This window comes from Sphaerodactylus townsendi, linkage group LG02, assembly GCF_021028975.2.
Source record: "Sphaerodactylus townsendi isolate TG3544 linkage group LG02, MPM_Stown_v2.3, whole genome shotgun sequence".
Lineage (NCBI taxonomy): Eukaryota > Metazoa > Chordata > Lepidosauria > Squamata > Sphaerodactylidae > Sphaerodactylus > Sphaerodactylus townsendi.
The window spans coordinates 21,668,275-21,680,555 of NC_059426.1; the positions used below are offsets into that span (position 1 = coordinate 21,668,275).

At 42.6% G+C, this 12,281-nt stretch overlaps 1 protein-coding gene across 2 annotated transcripts in view; it reads left to right on the top strand.

Moving 5' to 3' along the window:
- SATB2 (SATB homeobox 2) overlaps positions 1 to 12,281 on the top strand; it is a 181,740-nt gene that overhangs the window by 116,959 nt on the left and 52,500 nt on the right. Inside the window, exons 8-9 of one of the 2 annotated variants that reach the window (XM_048486493.1) lie at positions 3,114 to 3,326; positions 8,193 to 8,348. In XM_048486493.1, coding sequence (XP_048342450.1) covers positions 3,114 to 3,326; positions 8,193 to 8,348 — 369 coding nt within the window. The remainder of the gene's footprint in view (positions 1 to 3,113; positions 3,327 to 8,192; positions 8,349 to 12,281) is intronic. The other variant, XM_048486494.1, reaches the window with a different exon arrangement.

Consider the following 12,281-nt stretch of genomic DNA (forward strand, 5'->3'; position numbering starts at 1 on the left):
ATTGACGTCTTTCTCCAATCTTGTTGCTATCACCCTTTATTTGATTGGTATTTGATCTTCCTGTCCTATTGGGGCCCATCTGGGACGTACACAGATCCTCCACTACCAGATACACTCAAATTACTAATATATTTGCCTTTTATTAATATTTAACTGCAGCTTAATCTTCATCCAGACTATAGCATGTCCCATGCACCCATTCTAAGATGTGACTGCTGTTCTTGAATCTGAAGAGAATGGACAATTGAGGGGTCAGGGTATCATTATCACCTGGACATCTAGCCTATCAATCTTAGCAGTTTCATCTAGTTGCTAAATAGCATAGGAGTGTCCTCAGGATAAGTCCTTATGTGCGGAACAGCAACCTGCCAACATCACCTCCTGTCCTGGCCCTAACGTATCAGAGTCCAGCCTGTACAATTGAAAGCATGGTTGAGAAGGGCTCAGGCACTGATTTCCTCCAAGAATGCTTAGTGTTGAATCGCCACCCACTCAGCCTCTCTCCAGATCTGGGAAGTGGAAATGCTTTTAAAAAACAATGGCTGAAAAGTTCTCTCTCTTAACAAAGTTGGAACTATACCATCCTGTAAAGATGCCATGACTGGTGCCTTGATCATACAACCAGTGTCTTGCTGTTAGATGCTGTACGCCAACTTGGGCCTAATTTCCTGAATTTTGTATTCTGCATCCTAGGATATCAGCAGCAGGGCATGATCTGTGTTGGTGTGTTATGAAGAGACTGAGGCTCCTGGTTACTGTTATTTGTCCTACTCCCCAGCTAAATTTCCATTCTGAGGATGATGGGATTGATTTGGAGAAGCAATTGTAGCAATGCATAGTCTGTAAAGCTGTAAGCTGTCATGAAGATAGTACCTATTGCATGTCCTTAAAACCAACCATTTCTTTTAAAAATGTTACATATTTACCTGCAAATTTTAAATATTTACATGACAATCAGTTAGCTGATTGTCAGCTAAGAGGATGAGGGATTTTTTGACCTTTGGTTTATAAATTATAAGAATATTTAAAAGTGACTGTTCATGGAGATACGATAGGTTTTCTTGACAGTAGTTGCACACATTGCATACTCTTGTTAATAGCATGAATTTCGGCAGGCAGTTCCATCAGCATAAAATGTTCCTCTAAGGCAGGGGTAGGGAACCTGCGGCTCTCCAGATGTTCAGGAACTACAATTCCCATTAGCCCCTATCAGCATGGCCAATTGGCCATGCTGGCAGGGGCTGATGGGAATTGTAGTTCCTGAACATCTGGGGAGCCGCAGGTTCCCTACCCCTGCTCTAAGGTATCCTTCAGATACACTGAATGTTTGCCCCTGCTTAGCAAAAGGCAACCTGGATGGGCATGGAATTGAGCCCGGGGAGAATCACAGAGTTCTAAACCTCCTCCCACCTGTTGCAGCCTGGCCGTCTTTCCAGCTGCTTTTACAATTTAAAAATAAAACACCTTTGTAGACTTGGGATCTCTCCCAACATTGTGTCTGCTTGGACAATGCCTGGTTGAATCATCCTCTTGCAAATAGGAGACGTTGCAGCCTGTTCTGCCTGTTGCCAACCATTTTGAATAATTAGAGCCAGTTTGGCACAGGCCAAACTGCTGTGTTCGCAGCCTCCTGGGTGGCTCTTTTGACCTAGTCGTGCTGTTTTACTAGATGTTCATGAATATGTCGTAAGCACTGGTTTGTTTGTGAAGGAAGTAATCAGCATATATATGTAGTCCTGCAATTCGGATGAGCAAATGGCACCTGACCTGATGCAATCTGTACCCAACCTCCTTCCCATCCACTGGTTCATACACCCTACCTACTCACACAGGACACTTTCACAGATGTAGAATAATGCACTTTCAATCCACTTTCAGAATTGTTTGTGAGTGGATTTTGCTATTTTGCACAGTAAAATTCAGCTGCAAAGTGCATTGAAAGTGGATTGAAAGTGCATTATTTTGCATGTGCGAAAGTGGCCTTACCGTATAGATCAAGTGTATGTTTTCTTCTTTGGTCACATTTGGCAGCCAAGACTAGTGCCAAGGTGTAGGATTCAATATTTGTCTTCTGACGGTAGGGCAAGATTTTTTTTGTCGGGGGGGGGGGGGTATGCATGTTCTGTTGCCTGTAGCTGTTTGTTGAGGAGGCGGGACATAAGTGACAAAACAACTGCCTGTCCAGTTATCTATAAGGCTTATGTAGGCATGCCCTACTAGCATGGGATAGTAGTTTTACCTGTAATTGAGTAGAATTGATAGCAAGTGTAGGTGTAGCTGGTAATTAGCATTTCTCCTAGGAAAGAGGCAAGGCGTGTGCATAGTAGCAGCAACCATAAAACAAAACATGCAATTACTTTGAAATCAGTAACATTTATGTGCCAGGTCAGGACCTCAGCTAGCATTCTACAAGCCCAAGTATATGTTACATTTGAACAGACATAATCTAATTCCAATTTCTTTCATGTGGAAAAGCTAGAGGTATGTGATAAATTGGTCATTGTCACCTCCTGACTTTCTAAGCGAGGCAGCAAGAACATTTCAAATTGTTAATTTCCAAGATGTACCTAGAGAATTCCTCATATTTGCAGCATTTTCTCCCATTAGTGAGAATTGACAGGTTTGCAGTGAATGAACTGTAACGTCCAAACCCTGCCAAACATTTTTCTTCATAAGTCTCCTGTGCTGTTTAAATGTCTGAACTAAATTTACCAAACTTGGCAGATTCTTGAAGATGAGCACGGCTGCCAAGTGTTTCCAGTCTCAAGCAGGGGGTGGGGGGTGGGGAGGGAGCATGCGAGAGAGAGCACACACGCTAATAATTCTTAAAATGTTTGCAGGAGGCACCTGGCTATCATTGTAGCTTTCGAACAGTGTCTTACCGCCCACCTGCCTCTCTGGCACCTCTGTGTTCAGGTTTCCTTACATGGATGACTGAATCTGAACCAAGTTGCTCCGTAATAAACCATAGTTCCTAGAAAAATGAAGCCTGCTTCTACAGAACGTTTGCTGTGCTTCGACAACTCATGAAGGGTCTCAGCTTTGCAACCTGGCTAGCTATAAAAATCACCTTTTTTAAAAAGACTTGGCCTTTTTTCAATTCTTTGAACCAGGGATTGCTATCAGAGATCCTGCGTAAAGAAGAAGACCCTAGAACAGCCTCCCAGTCCCTCCTGGTAAACCTGAGGGCAATGCAGAATTTCCTCAACCTTCCTGAGACAGAACGAGATCGTATATATCAGGATGAGAGAGAGAGGAGTATGAACTCCAGTGTGAGCATGGTGTCTTCAGCTGCCAGCAGTCCAAGTTCCTCCAGAACCCCCCAGGTAAGGTTCAACCCTCTTATGATCGCTTTTGGAATGGCCCTTTGGTTTGGAAAACCTTACAGCTAGGTGTCATTCGAAATGCCATGTGAGGATTTTCTCAGGTGCGGCACCCAAATGCAACCTGGAAGTCTAATCTTTTGAGGTTTTGGAGCTGCTGCTAATAGGGACCTGTTGTCTTCTAGCAACACTTCCTGGGTGAACCTCACAAGTTACTTGCTTATTAATGCTGCAAATATAAAGAATGAGCTGCAATCGATTACATGAAAGAATTCAAGTACAGAGCATGCTTCTCCCATTGGCAATGATTCCCAAATCCAGGGGGCTCTGATGTATACACCCAGTGCCAGATGGACAGTGCAGAGAAATACTCCTTGTGTGAGTCTCCACTAATGCCTCAGCGCCTTTATAGACAATGAAAAAAATGGGGCAGTCACTTCTTGTTTTGGGCTTCATTTGTGCCTTTCAGTCCTTGTGTATATCAGATTCTTTTCTCAGTGATGACCCTTGGTTGCTATGCGAACAAGGAATTGCTGCAGTCACCTCTAGCCGTTGGCAAGCTAACCTCTTATCTGCAACTAGAAGGATGTAAGCAAGGATCTGTCTTGGTGACTGGAGTCTACCTGTAGCATAATGTGTTTAAAAGCTGCATCTGGTTCAGAACAGGGTATCCATGTTAGAGCCTGGAGCACATTACACCTGCATTTGAGGAATTTAACTGGCTTCTGGTTTATTCCTGAGAGCAATTCAAAGCATGAGCATTAACCCATAAAGCCTAAATGTCTGGGACTGACTTCCCGAAAGACCTGCCTGCTGCTGCATACGCTCGCCCATGTGTCGAGATCACCATCAGGGGTCTCAGAAGTGACAGCAGCAAGCTCTCTCCTTTCTTCAAGCTCAATACGAGATGAAGAGTGAGAGCAAATATTGCAAGAGATCGCCACCTGCTTTCTGCCAGGACTTGTCGAGTGGGGCTTGGTGACTTGTTTTTCCTTGACCAAGACTCACAAATCAGAATCCAGAACTGTTGTTGTTTGGCGGGCAGTGTGGGCGTGTGTGTGTATGTGCAGACTGAACTGTTGTAGTGCCAAAGAGTAAATATAATACTTAGGTTTTTGTTAAAAAGGATGAAAGCCGCCAACTGAGAATTATTACCTAGTTGGTTTGATTTCAGATAATAAAACAATCAGTTTGTAATTACCCAGCAGGAAAAAAGGACAGTACCATCATGAAGGTTTTTTTAAAAAAAGAAAAGTTTTATGCTGAAACAACATCTCCTTAATCAGATAACTGATTTGGTAAACACGGGGCATAGAGTACAGTACTTCTTAATAGTGCTGGTTTCTGGAACTGATAATTCTTAGCTATTTATTAGCTACCGTGCAATCAGTTTTGCATGTACCACTCCCACCGATGGTGTGCATGTGTGAAACCCAGAAATGGAGTTCTATATAAGCTTGGATTAAGTTTTTAATCAAGTGATGTCCATTCAAGAATGTGGAGTTCATGACTACATGTCAGTCTTCCTGTCAATTTTATTTGGCGGGGGGGGGGGGGAGGGAGTCACGTGTGGCATATGATAAGATGCAGCTGAGTCAGGCGTGCTCTTCACATCTCTGATTTTGGGGGCGAGGTCACTCTGGCTCTGAGTCCAAAGCTGTCAAATTGTGAAAAGCGTTGGCTCTTCCTTGCCAAGCATTTGCTAGTACTTGAGGGAAAAGTGCTATGTCCTCTCCCAGAGCCATGAGGTCTTTGGGTCAAAGATAATGGTACCACAAGGGGTTCCAGTGTGGTGTAGCGATTAAGAGCTGTGGACTCTAATTTGGAGGATCGGGTTTGATTCTCCACTACTCCAGATAAGCAGCAGACACTAATCTAGAGAACTAGATTGGAATTCCCATTCCTCCACATGGAAGCCTGCTGGGTGACCTTGGGCTAGTCACAGTTCTCTCAGAACTCTCTGTTTCACCTATCTCTCAAGGTTCCTTTTGGTAGAGAAAAGTGGGCATTAAAAACCAACTCTCCTCCTCCTCCCCGCAGCCCTGTGAAGGCACAATAGGCCCAGGTTTCTGGTCTGGGATTTTTTCTTCAACATATTGACCAATGCCTCAGGGTGCTCACTAAGTTTTTCACATACCACACAACCAGCCTGACCCTCATTGCTCTCTTCAGTGGGCAAGCTTGCACAAATCTTGGCCCACAGCCTGCTAGGTCTTGAGTGAATTCCATTCCTGTAAACTTTGGAGTACAGTAGGCAGTCCTCCCACCCCACCCCTGATCTTTCAGACAATGTAGGTGCACAGGGGAAACATTCCTACTCAGACCTCCAACAGGCTTCTCTGAATAGGTAGGTAGACCTAGAGGGTAGACCTGGAGGGCCTTTTCAGCTCTGGTCACACGGACAGCTCCTTTCTCAGCATTGGGGCAACTAGACTCTCCCTCGCCTGCCTGCAAACCGTGCCCCTTCTATGCACCTCATGGTAGGATGGCGCAGCATTATAACTGAACTGCAAAGGGAAGAAGCAGAGCAGCAGAAGTGGCCATACTTCTGTGACGCTTGCTTTGCCTTCTTGTGGATATGTCCCAGCCGTCAGTCATTGATCTGCAATTGAGGGAGATGGGCATCTTGACTTTACAGGTGGAGCCTAACCTTTTAGCTGGCAATGTAACATTGTTCAGTTTGGTCCAATAAAAGGAGGAAATATATTTTTAAAAAATGAAAGACACATTCTTTTTCTGGTGCCAAAATTAATTCTATACTATACAAGACATTGTTTCCATAGATACCAATCTGTGATACGATTTGCAACGGGGTGGGCCATATGAGATAGTGTCGAGAAATAGAATGTTACCGTTTGCCTGTTGCGTATCGTTCTTGTTCCTTCAGTTGTTGTCCTCAGCTGGCAACTGTAAGTTAAACGTGTTGCTGTTCTGAGATGTGTCGATAACAATTAAGCAGGGCCAAATGGATAAAAGAGAGTCCAGACCCATTTGAAGGTGAAGGTTGAATTCCTGGTTCCTGCTTTATTTTTTCTTTGATGAAAATGGGAGGAAATTAGGAAAAGACAATTACTGTAAGGCTGATGTTAGCATATAGAAGGAAGGCTAACACTTGTTAAGTCATTTGCATTGTAGCAGCTCTGTAATTCTGTTTTAAAGGTAGTGTAGTGAAAGGTGTGGGTGGTTTTTTTTTTGCAAACAGTGAACCCACCTGACTCTTAGATCCTACAAAGTCTGTAAATATTCAGTGCCACCTCTAAATCTGGTTGGTCTTGTTATACCACCATAGTGAAAGTGATGTTACTTTCTTTGCTGAATATCTTTTTTGGCCTTAGCATGTTGCTTGACTTCCCTGAAACACTTTGTAGGTTTCCTTGGTTGCTACTGTGTGTGAAGAACTGGTGTTCAATATAGCAGTGAAATAATAGGAATACCAGTTCTTGGGTAATTTCAGCAATATACTCCTGAGAGAGCAAGCATAGTGTAGCGGATAAGAATGGTGGACTCTAATCTGGAGAACCGAATTTGATTCCCCATTCCTCCACATGAGCAGTGAACTCTAATCTGTAGAACCAGGTTTGTTTTTCCACTCCTACACATGAAGCCTGCTGGGTGACATTGAGCTAGTTCTTTCAGAACTCTCTCAACCTCATCAACCTCACAAGGTGCCTGTTGTGGGGAGAGGAAGGGAAGCTGCTTTGAGACGCCTTTAAAATAGAGCAAATCTGTGTGTAAAAACCAACTCTTCTTTTTTGTTTCAGAGCCTAGCTATTGACCTGCAGTACAAGGGTTGGATTTGAGCCCAGAAGCACCTTAAAAGAACAACAGGATGTTCAGAGTATCAGCTCTTGATAGTCAAAGCTCCCTTCTTTCGTTATCTGGTGAAGGAAGCTTTGACTCTCAAAAGCTAACGTGCCAAAAAATCTTGCTGGCCTCTTAAGATTCTGCTGGACTTGAACCTCATGCTTCTGTCCTGCCTGACGAAATCAAGCAGCCTGTCTGAACACATCTCAAGGATGTCTCTAATATCAATTGCCTTTCCTTTTCCATTGCTGGACTTCCCCTAAATCTCCCTTTGCTGGCTCAGCATCAGGAAGTGCCAGCATTCTCTGTTTATTGTCCTTCATTTGTCACAGAAGTTGATTGGAAATCATTCAATTAAAAGGAGTGCAGTGGAATACACAGGACTGCAATATGAATGTAGGAGACCAAGGGCAGCCCATCAGGCACACTGACAAGCCTGGCGTTATCACTTTCTTTTCATTTCCACTGATTTCCTAGGTGAGATTAGGTGACGGTCTGGCCAGCATAATGATGGGAAACCGTACATACGTATAGCTTTAATAAAGGATGAGACAGTCGTGAGGGAATGCATTAAATTGAGTAATAATTTATTATTTAGAGACCTCTATGCATTTACTCATTTTTTCTGGGAGAATAGGCTCTTCCTCCAAAGTATGCCGTTTTTTGGGGGGCTGGGGGGAAGATGCAACAATTCAGAAACTCATGCATGTATTGTATTTGCTTTAGCCAGCTGAATCAGGTAACTGGAATCATAACATTTGTTTAGGTAGCCTTTCAGTTTCCTGGCATATGTGTTTCTGTATGAGTTGGAGAAAGAGGGAGAGAGAGAGAGAAAGAGAGAGGTGTGTGAGAGAGTGAGGGGGGGGAGCTGTGTGCGTCCTATAGGAATGCATTGCAATTATTTCCAATCACAATTAACCTGATTAGAATAATGGACAGGAAGTGTCCCTCTGTAGCTAATGCAGTTTGGCATCAGCTGACTGAAATCCTTTGATAATTTCTGCACAGATGGCTGGGCTGAAAGCAGCACTTTTTAAAATTATTATTTTCATGGTCTCTTGGTAGGCCAAAACCTCGACACCGACAACAGACCTCCCCATTAAGGTGGAAGGAGCCAACATCAACATCACAGCTGCCATTTATGATGAGATCCAACAGGAGATGAAAAGGGCCAAGGTGTCTCAGGCTCTGTTTGCCAAAGTGGCGGCCAACAAAAGTCAGGTGAGTCCAGGGCTCTCTTTTTTTCTTTCCTCGGGAAAAGAGAAAGCATTTGAGGTTGAAATTGGACCCGTCCCTTCCCCCACTCATAAAAGTACAGCTGTTTTACAGCTATAATGACAATAATCATCATCTCTGGAGAATCCATCATATCTTTGTAGCTCCTATGATTTCGTTTCTGTGTTTTTAAATGGAGCGACTATCAAAGACATAATCTGATCATCATCCTCTCAAAGAAAGTGAAAAAGAAACAGGAACTGTAACATCTGAATTTTTCCCCACCTTGTCCAATAAAGCAAGAACCTTCCAAAATAGTCGTGTTTAACAGTTTAAGACGGTTTGGCTCTTCTGCAGCCCTGCAAAAAACCAGGGGAAACCCCAGGAGGAGGATCAGTCACTGATATGGTTCTTAGCTTTTGAATGTGTGTCCCTTTGAGTAGACAGATGACATGGGAACACTCAAAAATGCAAAAATGTAAAGGAATGAAAAGAGAGCATCGGCAAACATTTGCAGAAATATGGACAGTCTCACCACTATGCTGCAGTGGAGTTGTGCAGCAGTGTGTGAAGAAGGACTTCAATCTTTCTCCTCGTTCTTTTCCCCTCCTAATTCATGGTATCTTTAGGTGCACCACTTGTTTTTGATGGAGCCTCTGGGTTAATGCTCACAAAAAAGGCTAAAAACCCAGGCACAATTTGACATGCATAAAAGGAAAATGCCATGGAGCCCCTCTTACCCTGTTAAAGGAATAAAAATCTCATGTACCACATGGCAAAATATAATGAGAGCTGGAGCTGTTAAACGAATAAAGCTGTTAAAAGCATAATGCCACTTGGCACAACTACTGTGCATTTAATGGTTTTCCACTGTGTAATAAATGACATATGTGGTAAAAGTGCAGTAAATATAAAAAGTGCACAATTGATTTTGCAAACGTGCCCTTCGTCCTTTCCTTCATACGAATATCAAAGATGTGTGTGCAGCCAAGAGTGGGTAGCTCTTAATCAGGATCCTTTTAGTGCAAACTGAATTACCAGGCTCTTTCTGAGGTTTGGCACTGAAATGCCTGCAAGCTTCCTGTTGTTTTATGCAGAAGTGTCTTGAAATAGAAATTCTGTGAGCCACCCAAAATAAAATAATTTGGGTGGCTCACCAACTGCAGTCTATGCCAGCTTGTCTGTGAAAAATTCCAAGGGCGCCGGTCACCATCCGCTTTCCTGAGTTAGTACTCATTAATTGTTGTTGACTTAAAAATGTTGCAGTATGTGGTGCAGTCAGAGTGTGATTTAGTTGTTAAAAGTGTCCATACAGGATATGGGAGACTCAGATTCCAACACCTTCCCTGTCATGGAAGCTAGCTGGATGACCTTGGACCAGTCACATGCTCTCAGCTTAACCTACCTCTCAGTGTTGTAGTAAGGATGAAGCGGAGGAAGGGGCAACAATATTGTAAAATACTTGAGGTCCCACATTGAAAAAAGAAACAGGGCATTAATTTAAAAAGGGAATAAACCAAACCAGCAGATAATGCAAAAGGATAAAAAAGCAGTTGATCAGCAAGGGCTTGGAATGTGTGAAGACAAAAACTGTTGTAACTTTGCCCAGTATTGTACCATACCCACATCTTTCTGAGCACACTGTGCTTTCGTTTCACAGTTCTGGCAGGTAGAATTGATTTTTATATGACACTTCAGCATGGTTTTGATAGCCTGAAGATACTGGGGCTTTCTATTTGGAATACAGACAAGACATTCTGTGAGCACTGATAAAACATCAAAACTGTACTGTGAGTTTGAAGATGCTGTTTACTGTAACTGGCCTTTCATGGTCAGTTTTCCAAATGCTGGCAGACTATTTTTGATGAGCAATGTATTGGTTTTTGTCAGCATGAGCTTCTATATTCTTGTCTAGCTTGACTGGATGTGACTAGTGATGCTTCCACTTTTTTTTATTTGAGAAATACCCTCAAGTATCCATCTGCTCATCTAAAATTTAGAGCTAGAAAACAATTCAGATCCAGAAACCCAGAAATTCTTAACCTATAAGTATTATAAAAACCATTTAACCAAGCTGTAAGTTTCTATAGAGAACCAGTAGAACATCATAATCAGTGTGCTAGACCAGTGCAGCATCTAGTCCTGTACCATGTTCCGTGTTCTCTGAAGAGGCTTATAAAGAGAGCATGACGGCCACACTTTAAACCCTCTCATTACTTTTAGCAATTAACCATAGCAGATAGAAAGCATGATAAGAGATGAGACAGATTCCCTCACCTTCTCAACTCACTGAGGCAGGAAAACCACTATCTGACTTGACTTGTCAGATTTCCTGCCTTTTTCCCTCAGGGACTGAACTGCTTCAGAGATGGTAGCATGTGGTAAAAGCACTTGCATCAGCCCTGATACTCTTCCAGAAGGTGAAAGGTATCCTGCTATTTTACACTTTCTGGCAAACCCCTTAATAAGGCTATAGAGGCAGATTCAAACAAACAGATTTATTTAACAGAGAGGAGATGGGAATAGGAAATAACTTGGAGGGAAGGAAAGGATAAGACAGGAGAAATATATTTACAAGAGCTTTGACTTAAAAGTCAGTTTTTGGTATTCAAGCATAGGCTTATCGAGTTTGTTCAGTTTGCATAGATGTTTATTGAGATCTTGCTTAGATGGTGCAGTTACACAAGATTTTCTGACTAATGGATTACCACATAGGGTTTAACATAGGCTGGTACTTCTCCAAGTACTCTCACTCAGCCTTACTCTGTAAGAAACCCCAAAACTTAAACACAAATCACTCTCTAGAGGAAAATAAAACAAAGCCCAATACACCAGACTAACTGACCGCAGGAATTCTTCTTCTCTCTTCAGAAGATCTATTCCTCCCTGTTTATATATATGGCTACCTCAGCTTGTGCCCCTCAATAATTACCCTCCACCAGTTCTTTCAGTCTGAGTAGGATATTGTTTTCATGCAGCACCGACTGTAATAGTCAGATTCATACACACACTGACTAAACTACCCTTCTTAGAGATATGCCTCAGTTAAGGCAGCTAGCTCTTCAGTCATAGACATCCAGATCCAAAGGTATACCCAGATTTCTCTTCTCAGAGAGATAGCCTCCTCCCTCTCTATTGCACTGTAAGAATGTCACCCTGAACTCCTTGGAAGAACAAGAGGATCAAAATGTGATGCAATCCAGTCAAGACAGATGTTAAGTTCCCTGGCAGCTGCTGTAACCTTGTTAAGGGAGATACTCTGTATGCTGGGAAAAGCCATCTAGAATATTCTGGAAGTGTAGCCCTCAGTTGTTGGAAAATTTATAGTTGGCTCTTAAAAATGGCAACAGTAAAAATGACATATTTAATTTATTGTCGAAGGCTTTCACGGCTGGAACCACTGGGTTGCTGTGTGGTTTCCGGGCTGTATGGCCGTGTTCTAGCAGCATTCTCTCCTGACGTTGCGCCTATATCTGTGGCTGGCATCTTCAGATCCTCTGAAGATGCCAGCCACAGATGCAGGTGAAACATCAGGAGAGAATGCTGCTAGAACATGGCCATACAGCCCGGAAACCACACAGCACCCCAGACATATTTAATTACTAAATAAAGTTACATTGTTTTTAGTTGCCTTATTGTTTTTGATGTTTGGTTTTCATGGTTTTTATTTTCAGCCTTCTTCCTTCATTCCTTCATTGGGATTTTAATAAGAACTCATGGGGCAAAAGAAATGTCTAAAAAGGACATATATTTTACCCTCTGAAGAATTAATTTACTGTGTGGTCTAGGTTGGAAATTATGCAGCCACCCTTTCCCCTCCCCCATGAACAGATAGGTAACTAAAGCAGGAGGGGAAAATGTTAGAATCAGAAAGTATCTGCTTTGCAACAAAGCTGGCTATTCGTGGTAGATAATTTTTGGTACACTGTGCTGTAAAAT